The sequence below is a fragment of the Melozone crissalis genome, unplaced genomic scaffold, assembly GCF_028551555.1.
Source record: "Melozone crissalis strain CALT ecotype California unplaced genomic scaffold, PUWL_Pcris_2 ptg000214l_1, whole genome shotgun sequence".
Classification (NCBI taxonomy): Eukaryota; Metazoa; Chordata; class Aves; order Passeriformes; family Passerellidae; genus Melozone; species Melozone crissalis.
The window spans coordinates 168,302-188,937 of record NW_026535977.1 but is presented as its reverse complement, the minus strand read 5'-3'; the positions used below and the strand labels follow the sequence as shown (position 1 = coordinate 188,937).

Genomic DNA, 20,636 nt, shown 5'->3' with positions numbered 1-20,636 from the left:
GCACTTACCTGTCCTCAGTGTTGTGATGAGAGCTTTCATTGTCCTGAAGAAGTTGCCTCATTGTTGTTAACATTTGGTTTGTGATGGTAAATAGCCAGCTCAGTAGCGGTGGCTGCACTTTACAGAATGGAGAGGGCACTAAATATTTACTGATGTTATTCTAATTGAAAGGATTTGATGCTGCAAGTGACCCGGTGTCATGGGTTGGTTTTTTTCCCAGGACATCTGATGGTGGAAAGACAGTTGGTACCATTGAAGTCAATCTTATGAAGATGGGAGAGCTGGATGAGGGGGAAACAGACCACATCACAGCAGATGCTCAGGATCAAAAGGTAGAAACTCAGTTTATTGCACAAAGTTAATTAGAATGATCTGTTGTACCAGATGTCTAAAATACTAATTACCAAATTGGGTTAAGAACTTAAAACAAAATTTGTGGCGCAAGTGCTGTGTAAACTTATCTCCCTCATCCAAAAAAACCAAATTCATGAAGATGTACAGAGTAATATCCTAACCTGAGTTTCCTAGGCCCTCTCCTTCTTGAAGAAAAAAATAGCTTATTTTTATCTCAACTGAATATATTTGATCACTTCTGATAAAAACTGTCCAGAGAGATGCCATAAATACAGCTTCTTTTTTCCTTGGACAGCTGGTCTGGTTTCTGCCCTTGAAGTCCTGTTTATGTTGATTTTTATGTGCAATCTGTGCCCACAATACTGAAAAGCTGGAAGAATGACAGACAGGCAAAGCAAAGAAGAGGTAAATTCCCTTGCAAAGGGGCAGGTTCATCTGCATTAAATGGGAGCACACAATTTTTGCAGCCAGAATACAACAGTTCACTGCTTAACACTGTGGTGTATCCTGTTCTTCCTGAATAAAAGGAAATATTGCTACAGGGAATGCAGGATTTTTTTGTTTGGAAGTTACATATAAAACTATTTTTTGAGCAGAGGACATTATTTTCAGTATCTTTTCTGCATAGCAAAATCAGTCTGAGGGTAAATTTCACACTTTTTTTTCACTGCTTATCTCAGAGAACTTCAATGCCTTAGATGAGTGTGACCAGTTCCAAAAAAGCAACAAATGCTGTGAAATCTTCCTGACTTTGACCCGTAAAACTTGCACAATATAGGCAACATGAGCTGTTTTTTTCAGCCTTCTCTTTTATTTGGCTTTTCTTCCACTGCAGAATGTGGAATGAGACTCCTTGCAGTTATTGGAGATGTAGTTACTGAGCTCTGTTGGGCCTGGGGGACACAGAAGGCTTTAATAGCAGCTTTCTAGGGGTTTCTAATACTTGTAAAGAGAGACCAGACTCATGACCAATGTATGGTCTTTAAAGGAGTCCTTGGTTTGTACAAATCAGTGGCAACACAGTCTTGGATTATATGTTGATAGTGAGGATGCAATTGTGAGAATGGTGAGTCATTGAATTAATAAAAAATAAATAAGTTTTGAACTGGTGAATCACAAAATCTGAGCACATTTTAAGGACTTTTTTGTGCTTCCTGCTTTTCCCTTGTTTAAAAATTAATGAAGGGTTTTCTTGCACTGTGCATGTGAAAACTGCTTTGTCTAAAGAAACCTCTTCGAAAGTATGGAACTTGTCAAAAATGGTTTTAAACTAAAGTGCCTTATTTTTATAGTAAAACGTATTAAGCTAAACTATTACTATCTCTCAACATTTCTGCCATAATACTGGTAGGAAACATTTCTGTTTTGTTATGGAACAGCTGATCATATTTTTTTCATTTTCTTGGCTATAATTCTGATTGTGTTTCAGTATCTTGGAACAGAAATATAAAGAAAAATGTAAATTCTAAGTAAGACTTTGGAAGTTTGTATTATTATCACTCATGGTTTTCAGCCTACCTTTTATAAACTGCCATGGATTTATCTCAGACCCCCTGAATGTGTCACATCTGTATTGTATTTTTTTGCAGTGTGCATTGGTTCGTGAGTGTACAGCCACTGAGGGCATAAGTGGGAAGGACAACCTGCCTTCCTTAAATGCAGGTAAGAATTCCAATATCTGTAAGAGACAGCTCTTGCAACTCCACCTCTGGTCCTGTAGAAATCACACAGATTCGTGGCAGAGCTCATCAATGTCTCTTCAAATGCTGCACAGATGTTCAAGTTCAATATTTTAGTGTTTTATACATGTTTGGCATTATCATTTCACGGAGAAGTTTGAATAAGTGTGTGTCAATTGCGCTTTCTGAAGCAGTGCTGAAATCTCCATCTCCTGCATCTTTACTGTTCAGTGATTTTCAGTGACTAAAAATCACTGTCAGTGACTTCCATGGGCATGGAATTACCATCATTAGTTTCTGTTGTGTCATTGCACGGCATTCTGTAAAATAATTCTGCATTATTTGTAAGTGAATACCCAGGACAATCAATCTCTCTCATTCATAACTGGTGAAGTGGCAGTTTCAGATTGATCTGGAAACTGTCTGTCCTAGAATGAAGGGAGCTGTTGGCAAGGCATTCTCAATTCTAGGCCAGCTTGGGCTTGAGTGCATGGTGTTAAACTAGATCTGTTTTTCTTTCATTATCTGAGGAGTATTACATGCTGATGTGCTGTGCCATAAAACCTTTATTAGCCCGAGTTTATGAATCTCCATTACTCGGCAATAACAATGTCACAAATAAGTTATATGGGTCATCTAAAACCACAGCACTGTCAAGAATTCTGTGTTTGCTACATACCGTTGAGGAGGAATGTTACCAAACTTTTACAACTTTTTAAAATCTTTCTTGAAACTTTTTAATCTGATTTCTCTGATAGGGCAGACTTTCTGAATCTGCTTTGCAGTCTGAAGGAAGCCCTAAAAACTGCCAAAAATTAAGTTCTTCCATATGTGTGTGAATATTGCATTTTTTTTCTGTGAGTTGTTGAGATTAGATCAGAATCAGAAAAAATATGTTCTAGAGAAATACCATTTATTTTCATCAATTCAAAGTGAGAAAGATGTTAATTGAGAATTTCTGAATGTGCCGGAGCTACATCCGGCTCCAGAAATTCCTGAACTGGAAATAGCTGGAGGCATGGAGGGTATCCTGTGTCTCCAGGTGTGTATTTATGGCTTTTCTTGGGCACAAGATACAGAGGCCAGGTGAAGGATTTCATCTAGCCCAGTGCAGTTCTTTGGTTGTGATTCTGTATGTCATCCAGATTAGTGAGACTTGAAGAAATGACATTTCTGCCAGAGAACGATGCTGACTCACAACAGATTGTTTTCTGTTTGTTGCCTCCCTTGTATAGGTCTGATTGGGGTTTTTTGTTGACTTCTTTTGTATAGGAAAATGCTGTAGGTTGTGAATATGTTTTGTTGGAACTTCCAAGGTAGATGTCAGTTTTAGGAATATTGAAGTCTCGATCAATTTGTCAAGAATATTTCCATGTGATTCTACAGTGTATCTAGGCAGCGTTTTCACATTTGTTATTGTCATATACAAACACAATATAAAACCAAAGCCCACCCAACACTACTCGGGTTTATAAAGTTATAAAGTCAAACACACCTTGAAGAGCTTTTTTTTTTTTTTTTTTTTTTTGTCATTTTTTGGGTTGTCAGGCTTTTTTTAAAGAATTGAGGGGAAAGAGGTGCATATGCAAGAAATGACAGCATGCAGGCTATTGGGAAGAGTTTGCACTCACAGGAAGTTTTTCTCAGATAAATAATTAGTCTTCAGTCTGTTTCCTGTATTTGTGACTTTCTCTTCTCGTGCAGCATCACCTCCACTTTCCTGCTGACATGCTGTGCTCATACAGAACTGCCCCCAGAACAGTATGTTTTCCATATACATTCATATTTAGTTCACGTGTATGCTGCTGTAAAGCTTTCTGGTATTTTCTTGTTGTTTATCAGGCCTTCAAAATGATGAAACTGAAAAAAAAAGCTGCCTCTGTGAATCCTTAAGCTTGTAGGCATAGAAGCATGCTGGCATTCTTGTGAAATTTAAATCCTAGGATAGGGAACTCTCAGCCCTCCAGTGAGTTATGAGATGCTTGTTGAGCGAGTGGGAATAAGCAGTGTGTTTCAGAGCCTTATCACTATTGCTTCTATACCTCCAGAGACTGAATTTACGTCTCAAAATTCAGTTACTTATTTATAATGCTGGAGAGTTTGCCAGTTGTTTACATGTAAACAAATTGCATTCTAAATTAAAAAAGAAAGATAAGAAAAGTAATTGAAATTAAGCAAAATTAGGAAAGCTTTAATTATTATTCCTGAGGTAATACACATCATATTCCTATGCTACAAAGAAAGATATAAATAGGAACACTGTTAGCAAATTAATATATGGCAAAGATATGCTTTGATCTGTGTTCAATAGGGAATGAAAATAAAACCAGAGTATTCAATCTTTTATTATTTTTATTGTACTTTCAGGGGAAGCAATGTGAAGGATATTGCATGGAATAAAAAGCACAGAGGTTCTTCATATTAAAAATGACAATGTCCAAAAATATTCATGGGTAAATATATGGCATTGGCTTTCAGGCTTGATGCTGTGGAGAAAAGCTTTTAAAACAGAGTTTTCTCTTTTTTAACCACTGCAGTTCATGTGGATTTTGGGTTTTCTTCAATGCCTCTCATGATCACTGTCTGAGTACAGCAAGGATTATCTTTATGAAACTTCCACTCATTTTAATCACTACTTTTTATGAAAACCAATTCTAGTCTCACCCTTCTTATTGTACATGCCCTCTAGAATTTGGTTCTAGACAACTTGTTACAGGTAGAAATTAATTATTGTTGCAGTTGGAGGGGAAGATACTTCTGAGATTTTTATGGAGTTGCATGCCTTCAGTAGTTCTGTTTATAAGGAAAAAACATCAAGTACTTATGCAGCTTTTATTGGCCTTAAATCTTAAGCTTTAGCAATACTGCATATTGGGATTATTTGGGAAAAATGCCCAGGCTTTTTTTGACTTTGTAAATGAAATTTTCTTCTTAAACCCATGGATTTGACCATTTAAAAAACTTACAACACACTTGAGATTATCCCCATCTGAAAATTCAGACCTGAATCAAAGACCTGAAGATGAAGCCAGTACCTGGAGAGGAGTTTAATAATTCTAGCCACAATAAAAGTCACAACTTTGAATCCATATTTTTAGTGTTCTTTGTCCCTTGGTGCAGTTGTGATGGGTTTTCTGGGCTTTGTTTTACTTTGTGATGGTGGCAACATTGGGGAGATGGGAGGAAAGAGATTTTTCAGATACATATTTGCATTAGGTTCTCACAGATTAATGTGCATTTTTCAGTGTAGTCGATTCTGAGTGTGAATTTAAGGGCTGCTCTTGGAAAAAATCCCTTGATAAACTCCTTAGGAAGTAGATATAAAAAGGTAAAATAAAGAATCTTTTGTGTCAGGGGCATCATCATTTAAAATGTCCAGGTAATATGCTGATCGGGGGGCACAACAGAAAAAACAGTACCAACTCAAAATTATCATCTGGTTTGGCAGTTTTCTGTTTAAGGCCAGACTTGAATTAGCCCTTGAATTAGCCCTTAGTTTCCTGAGGTTTGAACATTGAGATATTTTGGGTATTGATAGTAAAGAAAAATTGCTCTTTTTAATATGTCAGAGAAATTAAGCATCTCTTTCGCTTATTTCACAATACTGAGTGAAAATTTAGTTTTTGAAAGTAAAATCACTAAGAACTAAAGGCAAAATTACTCTAAAAAGGCTCATAAAATGACAATAAAATGGCAAGAAGTGCTTATAATGTACTGTAATTAAGAAATAGTTGGCTTCTGATTGTAAAGGCGTAAATTATAACATCTGTATTGTCTCACCCTTCCCAAGAGATTGAAAATAGAATAAAAGTTTTTTAAGACTCGGTTGCTCCATCTCTGGATCAGAAAAGGGCATAATCCAACAACAGTTTTTCATCCAAGATTGCTGATGAAAGACATCTCAGTGGAGTGATGGGAATATAGAGCAGTGCGACCACTTAAACATTGCTCCTTTCTTCGGGTTGCAAGCAGTGGGTTTATTATCAGTGTATTTAAATCTCTGGTCTTCTTTTAGGCCTTTCCTAAAGGATATTTGTTAAAAATCCTGATTGCTTAGATAGACAAGGCAGTTTGGGTACCTTTTATTTTTAATTCTCTATAAATCAGACTACATAAACATTAATGGTGTCTGTGAAATGTCTGTTAGTAGCTGTCACTGTTAGTAGCTGTCACTCATTCCAAGTCAAGTGATGTTCTTATGTCACATTGCAATAGTGATCTGAAAACTGTGTGTGTAACATATCGACAGGGCTGTTATATTTATTTCTATGTAGTGGCAGTGTCTTGACCCCATCAAAGTTCCAGGTAACTCTAATATGTTCAAGTTTCCTTTAATGCAGAAGCACACCTCCAATTTGCATTAATGATTTGTGTGTGCATGTCCAGGGGAAGATGCAGCTGAACCCTGAGTCCTGTGCAATTTATTGGAATTGTGAGTGGTGCTGGCAAGCTGTGGTGGTGGCTGTACTGAGTTCATTGTTCATTTGTGCTCTCTGGTTTTCCTAACTCCAGCTGAAATGCAAGAAAAGAGAGTCTGATTGACATTCTCACTACTTTGAAGACCTAAATTCAAAAGTTAGCTACTCTGCTGGTAAAATGCGATTTATTGATGTACTAGTAATACTTTGCCCTCCACATGCTGGTATAAAAATGAAATAGATATTAAATGTTTTTAGTGGAATTTTAATGATACTAAAATTAATTTTGTAAGCTAGGGGGAAATAATATAATAATTATGCAGGTTATTGTCATAAATGTTTGGACTCATATAAGCACATGAAAGCAATGATATTATTTTTGCTCTTTGCAGTGTTGAGAAACCCTGTTTGTAAGTTGTATAGATTCCCTACTTCTGACAACAAGTGGATGCGGATCCGGGAGCAGATGGCTGAGACCACCCTCTCCTTCCACGTTCCTAAAGAACTAATAAATCTGCACATAAAGGAGGACATGAGAAGGTAAGGAAGAGGCAGCAATATAAATTATATTTTTCTGACTTTGAATCATGCAGACGAGGAGCTAAAATATATTTATTTGTAGTATGAAATGGGCACTTTTATAGCTGCTAAGAATTTACAGCTGTAACTGAACAGAATTGATTGCTCAATAGGACTCCAGTGACCTCATAAGTTCTGAGCAATGAACTGTGCTAAAGTGCAGTCATGGCTTTAAACCTGTTAGCACCACCGTTTGATTAACAATTTAAATATTCTGGAACATTAGCATTTTATAAAGGATCAGAAAATGACAGGGGGCTGAGCAACATTGTGCTGTGTTTGGCTATGTGTCTGGGTAGAGTTAATAACATAGACAAACATTATGCCATGAAAAATGACAAGTTTATAGTGAATAAAGGAGCAATGAGGATAAAATGGACATTCCTTTAGCTAATCTAAATTAGTTGGCATAAGAAAAGGATTCCAAAGTAATGTTTGTTTGAAACCCTAACGTTTGGCCTCATAACCCAGAGAGATATCTGAGAATCATAACAATGTGTATGGCCTGGAGAAAAAGGAGAATAGAGAACACAGGTGTCCCAAAAGCCTTTGAATGTCCAATTTGCCATTGCAGTGATTAAAATGGAGCCTGTCCTTGAACCCTTGTAAGCTGTGCTGATAAAATTTGGGGAAACATCTTTTTAAGTAACCCAGGGCTACCCTGAAGACAGTGCCTCCTTCTTCTTCCAGCGATAATGGATGATGTAGAAGATATTGCCTCCTTCCTCATGCAAGTTACTTAACACATAGATGGGCAGCTGGTCTCATGTGTAAGAGTGATGCTGGGACCCAGTGCTGCATTCCAAAGCCATCCTGTGCGCTTTGAGGCAATTCCTTCCTGTTGTGTCACATCCCAAAACAACCTGTTGTGGCTGTTTGTTCTGCAGTACCAAGCTTCTTTTCCTTTTTTTATTTACCCCATCTGTTGCTTCCCTGTGATGTTTATATGCCAATAGAACAGCATGTGGGAGGCTGGAATCTTGATTTTAATAAAGTCACTGGACTGATACATCCTTATGCATGGTGATGATGGGTTATAAAATTCCTATGAATTGTTATAATAGTTTATTTTATTCATTTAGTACTGTGTTTAGGCATTTATGGCCTCATCTTGTTTGAGAATACTTATGGGCAAGGTTTTTGCAGTAAGCAATAAAAATAGATTATACTGAGTCTCACAGTTCATGCACTTCCCATATTTTCATTTGCCTCATGGGTAAGTGCCTTTTAAATGTTAGAGGATTACTTGAACCACTTGTACTACTTCTGCATTATTCTCTCCAAAGGCATAATACAAGTAATAGCCCTTGTTGTTGTATCATATTATAGAATTCACCTCCCTGGACAAACTCCTAGTAAGAATTCACCATGGTGGGGTTTTCTCTTCACCAAAATAAAGATTTGAAAAAGAAACAGAAGTAACAGTGGCACAAAGATTGAGATAAGTGCCTCTGATTTTCCTGACTGCCGGTGTGGTTGAGCTGTTCAAGCCTAGTTGAAAGTGTGGGTGTGAAAGAAAGAGACCAAGTGATTGATGCAGTCTGGAGGAGGAGATAAGACTAACCAAAATGAGCAACACTATGTAGAATACCAGCAGATGGTGGGAACAGGAGCATCTGTGTCATCTACCATCATATAAGAGTGTGAGTTGGAGCTTCTGCTTTGTCTGGCCTTTCTTTTTCAAGAAAAGCAATTGTGGAGATGTGTGTTCTTGTGGAGTCCTTACACTTGTAGTCTAGTAGAACGTGTGAGGAGGATGCTGCTATATTCGGTGTGGGCTCAAGTATTCTTCTCTGTGTCTTTTCCCCTCTGTTAGTATAAAAGGATAAATATTTCTGTCTCAGAAGCCACTTATCATACTCAGCCTGTTTCATTTTTTTTATTGTGGCTTCAATATAGTCAGGCCTGAAGCAATTATCTATAAAAATGTGCCAGTAAGTGTTAATGCTATTCAGTATTCATTAAAAATTGTAGTTTAAATTCCCTTTTCTCGCCATCTTGAGATTGATTGTCTCTTGATAAAACTTCAGTGTTCATTGTTAACCAAACCCTTTCATTTATTGACATGATGCTTTGAAATTTGTAACTTCTAACAGTATTTGACTTTATTTTAACTTTAAGGGAAAGAATTTAAAGCAGGAATGGAAGCAAAATGATCTTAAAGTAGGAAGGGAGAAACAAGTTAAATTTAGCTTATAATTGTCTACACTTTTGTATAATAAAAAGTGTAGTGGATAGAAATTTAAAAGGAACTTAAAGTTTTCATCTCTTAGGAACCATATAAAATCGTATCATGGCTTTGCAAATCCCAGTCTATTCTCCTCACATGCATAGGAAAAGAGGCTTTAAAATAATTTTAAATGTATTTGTTGCCATTTTTGGGGTGGGTAGTTTGCTCATGGGGTTCTGGTGGGGTTTCTTTTGTCTCTTTTTTCTGCTTTGTTTTCTCTTTTTCTGTTTCTAAACAACTGTTCAGGGCATGCAAAGGTAAGCACAACTCACATTGAAGTTTTTAGTTGCCTGTCGGGTCAGGCTCACCAAAACTTGAAATAATTTTGGGAAATTCTGTAAGGAGACAAAAATTGCAACTGTTTTCAAGAGAGTCTAAAATGAGATTATTAGTAGAGAAAGAAAAACATGCCTTTTTTTTTTTCTTTTTTTTCTTTTTTTTTTCTTATTGACTCCTCCGTAATAATTATTTGCCTGGTTTGGAAACAACAGAGTGAAAAAGCTATGAGTATTTTATTTCTGGAGGGAATGTTATATTGTTTGTCTGGAGTTTATTGCCTATATATCACAGAAGCATATCTTGTAGCAAAGAAAAATGAGAGTAATTTTATCTGATTCTGTTCTTTAAAAAAAAAAAAAAAATTGAAGTGGTTATCCATACATTTTAAAGTGAACTTTGTTAGGAAGAATAATTCCTGTGCTCCTTTCCTTAGAAGCTTCTAAACTTCCATTATGTATGAATGATTGAGTCATATCCCAAAGCTATAGTTTATATTTACTCCAAAGCTGCTGTTTGATAAATATTCAGAATTTTTAAGCTGTTACAATATTACAGAAGTTTTGCAAATATAATCTGCAGAAATGTCCCCTCTTGTTTTGAATCCTGCTAAGCTCTTTGCTTCTGATGTGTTGTAGTGTGTTTTTAAGTTTCTTGTTTTGTTCCCCCATTTTAGGTATTATTCTCTCCCTGTTCTTTGTAAGATGGTTCTTCCCCCTCCAGTTTTCCCGCCACAGAGTCTTTGGCAGTTATGTTACCACGGTTACCCCTGCCCCCCTTATTTGTCAATATCCCAAGTTACATAACTGCTCCTCCCTTATCCCACCATATAAGTAAAGTTTTCCTCCTCCCTGGGCCCAGTCAATCACCCCCCACTCCTCCCTGCTTTCGAGAACATTCTTCTCTCTGGGGGTCATAGTTGGCTGGCGTCCCAGGGCCCCTCCTTTGTTCTATGTTTATTGGATAAGTTCTTGTGTCAGTTTTCTTATGTACCTCCCCACATGTTCCCCTATTGGTTAGCTGGGCTTCCCCTCCCGTCTCCACCCCTTCCCTGTAAAACTCTGTCTCCCACCGTGTTCGGGGCCATTTTGCTGTGGGTTTTTCCACCTGTTGGTTTGCCCTGTGCTGCATGTGGGCTCTTCAATAAACCGACGTTTTACCCCCAGCAAGTGGTCGCCTCCTCTCTCGTCTCGTCCAGCGCGAACCCAAGTCCGCAATCCAGCCCAGCCCGAGGCCAGGATGCCAAGGGGGGCTGGCCTCAGATGCGCAGGGGCGTCGGCCGCTTTACCCCTTCAGCTAGCCGGACTTAGGGCCGTGTACGCCCTCGCGCAGTTTGCCGTCCAACGTTGGGGCCGACGAAGTGGACTTTTGACCACGGACTGGACCCTGCGGAGTTGGGATTTACTTACCCTCTGGACGCCAGACTACCCCGGGTAGTAGCAGGCTTCGTTTTAGAAGCAGCGCTCCCCGGCGGAAGGGAGTCGGGACTCCTCGCACCCTCAGAGGACGACTCCCCGAGACGAGTGACCTTCGCCTGGTTTTTTCTTTGTCGCCGCAGCAGGATTGGTGAGTTCGGGCCCCGTCCTGGGGACTCTCCGGCTTCCCCTCTGCCTTTTTAACTTTCCCTAGGGGTATATGCCCTGCGTTGGGGACCTACCCCCCCGCCTTCTCTCCTTGAGGTTTTTCCTCGTCCCCGCGCCGTTTTTGTTTTCTCTTCCCTTTGGGTGCCGGATTTCCCCAGACGTGGGGCCGCACCCATCACCCAATCTCTTTTTCCCTCCGGCTGTTTACCCAGACTTTGGGGCAGTGGGGGGGGCAGGGGCCGGCGGCAGGCGGCTCATTGTTTAAGTTCTCGTTGTTTCCCGGGCGTGCGGTTGCGTCATCAGAGGATTTTCCCCCTTTCTAGCGGTAGCAGTTTCTGCTCTAGAAAGGCGCAATGGGAAAATCCCAGAAGGAGGTTTATTATGTTGTGAAGGGTTTGTTGCTTGGGGGTGGTCAGAAAGCCCGCAAGCAGGAGTTAAAATGTTTAGTTAAGTGGGTATTTTCTAGGTTTCCCGAGGTCTCCCCGGAACGCGTAAAAGAGCCGCGGTTTTGGGCAGCCGTTGTGGCAAAATTAGAAGAGGCCATAAATTCCGGGGAGACAAAACTAGCCACCGTGGCGTATTGCGCGCGCAGAGTTCATGCGACACTCGGCGTGCCTGTGGAGCCTAAGAAATGTCCCGCGGTTTCTGGTTTGTCCCCTCGTTCTCCTCGTTTAGTTGCCCTTGTCCCCCAAACCTTTCCCTCGTCCCGTAGGCATGAGCCCTCGAGGGGGATTTTGAGGGCCGACCAGAGGCAGGGTGTCCATCCTGCCCCTGCTCCCCCTCGACCGGCTCGGCCTCCCCCTTCGAGGAGCCCTGGCCAGGCTCCTTCTCTTCCCTTACCCTCCAACCCGGTCCCCAAGTCCCCGGTTCCAAACCCCAAAGTTGTTCGGTTTTGCGACGACCCTCAAAAGGGGTCCCTTGGTGCCCGAGATGGCGGCGGCCACGCGGCCGCTCCCGCCAGGGCTCTTTCTTCTGCTCCTAACCCTTTCCTCCCTAATGCTAACCCTTTCCTTCCCCTGGACCGAACCTCTTTTTCGGTTGTCCCTCCCCCATCTCTTTCCTCTGCTCCTTCCATTTCTCCGCCCTCCGATCCTCCGTCGGCTCCTCCCCAGGTTCCTCCCCCAGTTCAGCCCCCTGTTTACTCCTCCCCTGCTCCACCTTCATACTCTGCTCCGCCTCCGAACTCCACCCAGGGGGCGGAGAGGGGCGGTGTGCTGCGCCCACTCCCTCGCCCTGCCCCATTGCCAGACTCCGCCTCAACCTCCTCCAACTCCGGTTCCCACGCTCCCCCTTCCGGTTCTCACGCCTTGTGTTCGGGGTGGGGGGGGATGGATGACTGGAAGCCGGGGCAGGCGCCTTTATTGGAAGCCGCTCCGGTTACGTACCACCTCAGCGGGGAGGGGAGCTCTCAGGCCCAGTGGGTGCCTTTAGCACAGGCCCGGATTAAGAAACTGTGCAAGGCGCAGAAGGACTACTCCCGCGGGTCTGAATACTTCTGGGGTATGCTCCGGAATGCCCTTGCACAGGGAGATCTGATGCCGGCGGACCTGAGGGCCCTTTTCTCTAGTTTAACAAGACCCATGGAGTTTAGGGTCTGGGTGGGGGAATGGAGGAGGGAGATAGTGGAGGTTCTCCCGATTCTTTGGGGGAATCCTTCAGTGTCTCATGACGCGGCCGGTTTGGCAATTTCCCAAGAATATCTTTTAGGCGAGGGACAGTGGGCAGAGGGGATAGCTCAAGCAAAGGCCTTGTTCTTGTCTCAGCTTGTAGAGACCGCTAAGGCAGCAGAGCGGGCCTTTTATAAGCTAGAGGTGATGACCTCCCAATGGGAGGACGATGAAGTCCAGCAGGGGCCGCAAGAGCCTTACATGGTTTTTATCGAGCGCCTCTACAGATACGTGGAGGCGCAGGCGACCGGGGACGACGACAGGGAGAAGATGCTCTGGAGGATGGCGTATAGCAACGCCAACCTAGAGTGTCGGAAGGCCATCAGGAGGCTCCCTCGAAGTCCCCGGCCCACGGTGGAGGCCATGATAGAGGCCGTGGTAGGCCAGGTATCCTTACCATCGCGGCCTAAAAGAGCCTCAGTGGCTTTTGCGGAGGACCCCGAACCGGACTTCTTTGATATAGAAGCTGCCCCCGTTGCCGGGCCCCCAACACCCGGGTCCGGCAGAAGATCAACAGCCACCCACCCCTGCCACCTCTGTGGCAAGACAGGGCATTGGATGCCTCAATGCCAGATGCGATTAGATTATTTGGAGTATAGAAGGAAGCGGGAAAAGGAGGAGAGTAAGGGCACAAAAAACTAGGCCTGGAGCGCAGCCCCTCCCTGCGCGAAGACAAAAATGCGGCAGGCCACTTAACAACAAGCGGGGAGGGAGGAGACGACAGAGCTGCCGTACACACTGCCGGATTTGTCTTACTTAGTACCAGACTTGACACATACCTGTGGTATTCAGCCTACACCTGCGCTTGACACCATGTCCTCTGTCCCTACAGGCTGCAGCTAACTAGGGACTTCTATCTCCCTAGTAGTGACATGCAGCTGGTGTCTGTCGACCTGCAACACCCGGGTCGCTGGAGGAAACTTGGACGTTGCAGGTGGACAGTCGTCGGGGACACAAAGCACACACCGCGAGACATTCACATCGTCCCTGGTCTAGTAACTACCGACCGGGACCGTTTCGCGGTAGGGCTGTACTGTGTCCGACCCCCACTCTTCCTCCCTAAGGGACAGATCATTGCCCAGGCTATTCCGGTTCCAGATAAAGATAATTGGAAGAACTCCGTGGAGAAGACATCGCCTCCGACAGTAGCCTGGGCACAGCTGGTGGGGAGGGAGAAGCCCCGCCTGACTTGTCAGCTCTCGTTGGGAGGGGACAGAAAGATCGTGAGGGGTCTTTTGGACACAGGTGCGGATGTGACGATCATTCCCTCTCGGGAGTGGCCGTCACATTGGGACTTGCAAAGCGCTGCGGGCACAATCTCAGGTGTTGGGGGCCTTCAATTGGCCAATCAATCTAAGAGCATTGTGCAAATTAAGGGGCCCGATGGGCAATTGGCCTCTATACGCCCGTTCGTTTTAGATTATACCGAGCCTCTCTGGGGAAGGGACCTACTAGCCCAGTGGGGAGCCAGAATTGACCTCCCAAAGGCTCCCCAGGTTTTTCGGGCAGTGGCCACTGAGGAGCGCCAGACCTGGAAGCTGAATTGGCTGTCAGATAAACCAGTACAGGTCTTGCAGTGGCCACTCAACAAGCAAAAATTAAAAGCGCTCAATGAGCTCATTCAGGAGCAGTTACTGAAAGGCCACCTGGTGGAGACAATGTCACCTTGGAACTCCCCAGTGTTTGTCATTAAGAAGCCTAATAAGGACAAGTGGCGGCTCCTGATCGACCTCCGCCAAATTAACGAACAAATAATGGACATGGGTCCTCTTCAGCCAGGGATGCCTTCCCCAACAATGCTCCCCCAAAACTGGAATTTGGCAGTTATAGATATAAAAGATGGTTTTTTCCAGATTCCCCTGCACCCAGACGATGCCCCGCGCTTTGCGTTCACGGTTCCATCCATCAATCGTGAGTCCCCAGCCAAGCGCTATCATTGGCGAATGCTTCCGCAAGGCCTAAAGAACAGCCCTGTGATCTGCCAATGGTATGTCGCTTTGCTGCTGTCACCCATACGTACAGCCCTCGGGGATGCCGTCATCATTCACCATTACATGGACGACATCCTCGTGTGTGCACCCGACCACAGTCTGCTTGCCCATGCGCTTGACCTGACAACCAATGCGTTGGTTGCTGCAGGGTTCGAGCTCCAGCAGGACAAAATTCAGCGGATGCCACCTTGGAAATACCTGGGCCTCGAAATCACAAAGCGGACCATTGTTCCGCAGAAATTGGCTATTAGGACAAAAGTCCAGACCCTAGCGGATGTCCATCAGCTGTGTGGGTCTTTAAATTGGGTGAGACCCTGGCTAGGCATTTCAACTGAAGACCTAGCCCCCCTTTTCAATTTGTTGAAAGGGGGAGAGGGGCTGAGTTCCCCTAGGGCTCTCACCCCAGAGGCAGGGGTGGCTTTGGAGAAGATACAGAAAGTTATTTTGGCCAGGCAGGCCCACCGTTACCATCCGGGCCTGCCCTTCAAATTTATTATACTGAGAAAATTGCCACATCTCCATGGCGTGATACACCAGTGGGACACCAGTGTAAAGGACCAGGGGCTGGGTGACCCCCTCTTAATTATAGAGTGGGTGTTTCTCAGCCACCATCGGTCCAAAAGAATGACACGGCCACAGGAGTTGGTAGCCGAACTGATCCTCAAAGCAAGATCGAGGATCAGGGAGCTGGCGGGGTGTGATTTCGCATGCATACATATCCCAATTAAATTAGAATCAGGACAACTCAAATTAAAGACCTTTGAAGAACTGCTGCAAACTAATGAATATCTTCAGTTTGCACTCGACAGCTACACCGGGCGCATCGCAGTAGATCGGCCGGCCCACAAATTATTCAATTCGGAGTTTAAATTATCGCTGAAAAAGGTTCAGAGCAGGAAGCTGCTGGATGCCTTGACAGTTTTCACAGACGCGTCTGGAGCATCCCACAAGTCAGTAATGACTTGGAAAGATTCTCAGACTCAGCAGTGGGAGACTGATGTTGTTGTTGTGGAGGGCTCTCCACAAGTTGCTGAGTTGGACGCAGTCGTCAGGGCATTCCAGAGGTTCCCTGGGCCTTCTAATTTGGTTACAGATTCTGCATATGTCGCAGGTGTAGTGTCTCAAGCTGAGTCTGCGGTTCTTCAAGAGGTCACCAGCAAAAGATTATTTGAGTTGCTTAACAGGCTCGTCGAGCTAGTCTCCCACCGCGAGCACCCTTTTTATGTTATGCATGTGAGATCACATACTGCTCTGCCTGGGTTTATTGCGGAAGGCAACCGTTGTGCCGACTCTCTGGCCGCGGCTGCTGTTACGCAGGCCCCTCTCCCAGACGTGTTCGGCCAGGCTAAGATCAGTCACCAACTTTTCCATCAGAATGCGCCTGGCCTGGTCCGGCAGTTCAGTCTGACACAGGATCAGGCCAAGGCGATAGTGGCCACATGTCCCCAATGCCAACAAGATCAGATGCCTACTGTGGCCTCAGGGGCCAATCCCCGAGGTTTGGCGAGCTGCGAAGTGTGGCAGATGGACGTGACGCATGTCCCATCTTTTGGTCGATTGTGTTACGTCCATGTCTCAGTTGATACCTTCTCTGGGGCTATCTATGCTTCTGCCCACACAGGTGAAAAGGCAGCGGATGTGCAGAAGCATCTGCTTCAGGCATTCGCTGTCTTGGGCATCCCTAGGGCCCTAAAAACAGATAATGGCCCTGCGTATACCTCCAAGGAGCTGCAGAGCTTCCTGCAGCAATGGGGAGTAGTCCATATGACTGGCATCCCCTATTCCCCAACAGGCCAAGCCATGGTGGAGAGGGCCCACCAGAGCTTTAAGAAGATCTTATCCCGGCAACAACCGGCGATGAAGGTGGAGACCCCCCACGTCTGGCTGTCAAGGGCATTGTACACGCTTAACTTTCTAAATTGCTCTTTTGACAGCCAAAATCCTCCAGTGGTCCGGCACTTTGGCAGTCACCAGCAGCTGCAGCCTAAAGCCAGGCCACCGGTTCTTGTAAAAGATCCGGAGACCTGGCGGACGGAGGGCCCCTTTGACCTGGTGACCTGGGGGAGGGGATATGCCTGCGTGTCCACTCCCTCAGGCCCCAGGTGGATTCCATCTAAGTGGGTCAGGCCCTTCGTCCCGAAACAGAGGACTAAGAAGGAGGCAGTACCACAAGTCCGGCAAGCTTGTTGGCGTTGGCGGAGGAAACCACACCATCAATCTTTGTCTTTCTTTCCAGATCTTCCCCCAGTTACAGAAGAGCCCTCTCCTCCAGCTTCTCCTCCACCCCTTGACCTCCTATGTCATGTTTCCTCCCATTCACCCCCTGCTCCAGCTCTTACCCCCTGTATGTTTTACTTAAACTGGTTGTTTGGAGAAGAACCATTTTTGTGAATTCGTCATACTTTTACTATCTTATCTCATTTCAGTTACATCTCCCCCATGGCCCCCGTTTCAACATCGCTGACTCCCATCCCTAGCCTGCTAATGGCGATCATGACGACCTGCGGACTCCTTTTGCCACCTTCGGAGCCGTGGGTCATCCCCCAGCGGAAAGTCAACGTCTGGCGTGCCTTGGCTCAATCGTTAGGACAGGACAGTATATGCCTAGACACCGGCGCAGCAGAGGACCCGATGTCGCCTTGTGGGGATCCCTTTCTCTCCAGGCGAGTTTCTCCCTGCCTTCTAAAGTGCCTTTAATGCTATCCTAGCCCAGAGCCTCACTATCCTCCCCAGTTGTGATTCCTCCAACGCCTGGAGAGACGGAGTGAGCAGGCTAGATCCTGCACCCTCCGAGCCCACAGAGTTACATTTCCTCGGTTCGACCAATGCATCAATTTGCTTTCAGTTTGATTATACAATCACCCCCGTCGAGAGGGGTAGTGAGGTAGTGCTACAGTCCAAGTTAGAATACCAAGCTAAGCAGTGGTGTAAGGCTGTCCTAAAGATCCTCGGCCCCACCACTACCAGACGGACCCCTTACTCCCTTCCCCGAGGCGTGTTTTTAATTGTGGCGACCGGGCGTGGGCAGGCATCCCCTCTGGCCTGGTCGGAAGGGCCGTGCACTTTTGGCCGGCTGACACTGTTTACCCCCAACGTCACTCAAATTATCAATTGGAAGAAGACAAACATCACATCTAAATTGGCTAGACCTAAAAGAGATCTCAAGGATCTCATTGAGGATTGTGATGATGAAATTACTCATTGGTCACACTCAAAATCCGTCGCCTTTACCATCTTGTTGCCTTGGGTATCGGTGGCGAAGGCTCTAGGTGAATTGGGCTGTCTAGAGTGTTGGGTGGCTAAACAAGCAAATTTTACTTCGGCCGCGCTCTACGACCTCCTCACAGACGAGGAAATAACAAGGAAGGCGACACTCCAAAACAGAGCAGCAATAGATTTTCTATTGCTGCTCCATCATCATCACTGTGAGGAGTTTGAGGGCCTCTGCTGCCTGAACCTATCCTCTCGAGCCGAGGACGCCAGACATTCTATCAAGAGGCTGCAAGACCTTGTCCATCAGGTCAAGCAAGAAACCTCTGACTGGCTGGGGGACATTTTCAAGGGTTGGGGCCTCAGCGGGTGGGCCGGTTCCATAATAGAATCTGTTTGCAAGGTTGTTCTGAGTTAATTAGTACTTTTAGTTTTCATTATTTTGATCCGCGGTTTGGTCCAGAGACTAATGGTCAGAGATACCTCAGCATCTGTCAACCATGCCGCAGTCCCGTCGGACAAGCCCATCGAGCTGGAAGACCTCTCCTCGGAGGCCGAAGAAGCTACAGATGAGGAAGGGGCGACCGCACCGTCCTTCGACCACCCAGGGGCGGGCGGATTCCAGCTCGAAGAAAGCGAGGCCTGGCCGGACCAGCCGCGAGATCCTGAATTTTAAGTTTCTGTGGACTTCCCGTTCTTTTTATTTTATTTATTAAGAAACGGGGAGATGTTGTAGTGTGTTTTTAAGTTTCTTGTTTTGTTCCCCCATTTTAGGTATTATTCTCTCCCTGTTCTTTGTAAGATGGTTCTTCCCCCTCCAGTTTTCCCGCCACAGAGTCTTTGGCAGTTATGTTACCACGGTTACCCCTGTCCCCCTTATTTGTCAGTCTCTCAAGTTACATAACTGCTCCTCCCTTATCCCACCATATAAGTAAAGTTTTCCTCCTCCCTGGGCCCAGTCAATCACCCCCCACTCCTCCCTGCTTTCGAGAACATTCTTCTCTCTGGGGGTCATAGTTGGCTGGCGTCCCAGGGCCCCTCCTTATTGGATAAGTTCTTGTGTCAGTTTTCTTATGTACCTCCCCACATGTTCCCCTATTGGTTAGCTGGGCTTCCCCTCCCGTCTCCACCCCTTCCCTGTAAAACTCTGTCTCCCCCCCGTGTTCGGGGCCATTTTTGCTGTGGGTTTTTCCACCTGTTGGTTTGCCCTGTGCTGCATGTGGGCTCTTCAATAAACCGACGTTTTACCCCCAGCAAGTGGTCGCCTCCTCTCTCGTCTCGTCCAGCGCGAACCCAAGTCCGCAATCCAGCCCAGCCCGAGGCCAGGACGCCAAGGGGGGCTGGCCTCAGATGCGCAGGGGCGTCGGCCGCTTTACCCCTTCAGCTAGCCGGACTTAGGGCCGTGTACGCCCTCGCGCACTGATGTTTTGCAAAAGTAGATTTCAGAAGCTCATTTTGCTTAGCGGAGGCCAAAATCACTTAGTCTTCTAGGTTTTGAATTTGTCATGTTTGCTTTACTAGGAAACACATCATTAGATTTTTGAAGCTGTATGTATAAAAAATTGCTACTTGGCCTTCATACAGCATTTTCAGCTTATGTGCTTTTTAATAGCACAATTGTTGTTTGACACAGTTACTGGTTGAAGTGGATTTTTAAAGTTATTCAATGAAATAAGTTAACATTAAAGTATTAAAATATTATTAAAAATTTCAACAATTGTATTAGTGTGAACTGTAAACTTTTTCAAAAATGGAAAATATTATGGTTTTTCCACTCTGTGTACTTTTAGAAAAGGCCTTTCATGTAATAATAATAAAGCTTGGTACTGTGGAGTATTGTTGATGGAGTTTAGATATAGAAAAGACAACTCTTTTTTCATTCATAACTCAGAATTTTATGGAGTCAACAACAGCAGTGATAAACTGTAAAAAGACCACGAGACATAAATCCAATTTAAATGCTCTGTCTTCTATAATTTCATTAGAAAAAGAAATAGATATAAAGTGAGGCTATGAGACTGTTTTCTATGGAAGTGTCTGCCATATAATCCTGTTTTCTAATGGTTTTGATTTTGCTGGAGTTTAAAATGCAAATAAATTCAGAAATCGTAGTCTTTAAAATTTCCACGCTGTGTATGCTCTAGATTGCTATAGCGCTGTACTCTCACTTTAAGCATTGTTGATGTGTCTTTTTTTGCCACATATTGAAGACTGAATTTTTACTTCATTGATTTGTACATGTTTCTGAGGAGAAACAAATACCAACCTTGTCACCAGTAATGGGGACAGGATTTGATATTTCTTGAAGACCTATTAAAATTAATATTCCCATTGCTATTGATGTCAGTGGAGTTAACTCTCAAACTTCAGTTTGAGACCAGCAGCTCCAGGCATGAGCTTAGATGGAGGCAGGGATGTAGTTCTTGGATAGAATACTCTATTCCTATACAGAAGGAGTAGTAAAGTTTTGGAAGCCAGCCAGGTCCAAACATTGTTGCTAAAACTATTAAATCAGACACCATAAATATTAAGGGCCAAAACATTATCGCTGCACATAAACAAAATTGCATATCCTGACAAATTTTACACATTTTGCTGAGAAGGAAGCCCTAAGATTTTAATTGAAAGGGAACCTCATGTTATACTGCT

At 44.4% G+C, this 20,636-nt stretch overlaps 1 protein-coding gene across 1 annotated transcript in view; it reads left to right on the top strand.

Moving 5' to 3' along the window:
- The window catches only part of LOC128949280 (inositol polyphosphate 4-phosphatase type II-like), a gene marked incomplete at its 5' end in the record, with an annotated part of 125,004 nt that overhangs the window by 36,179 nt on the left and 68,189 nt on the right, over positions 1–20,636 (top strand). Inside the window, 3 exons of the mRNA XM_054294139.1 lie at positions 221–332; positions 1,944–2,016; positions 6,844–6,991. Of these exons, the coding sequence (XP_054150114.1) occupies positions 221–332; positions 1,944–2,016; positions 6,844–6,991 (333 nt within the window). The remainder of the gene's footprint in view (positions 1–220; positions 333–1,943; positions 2,017–6,843; positions 6,992–20,636) is intronic.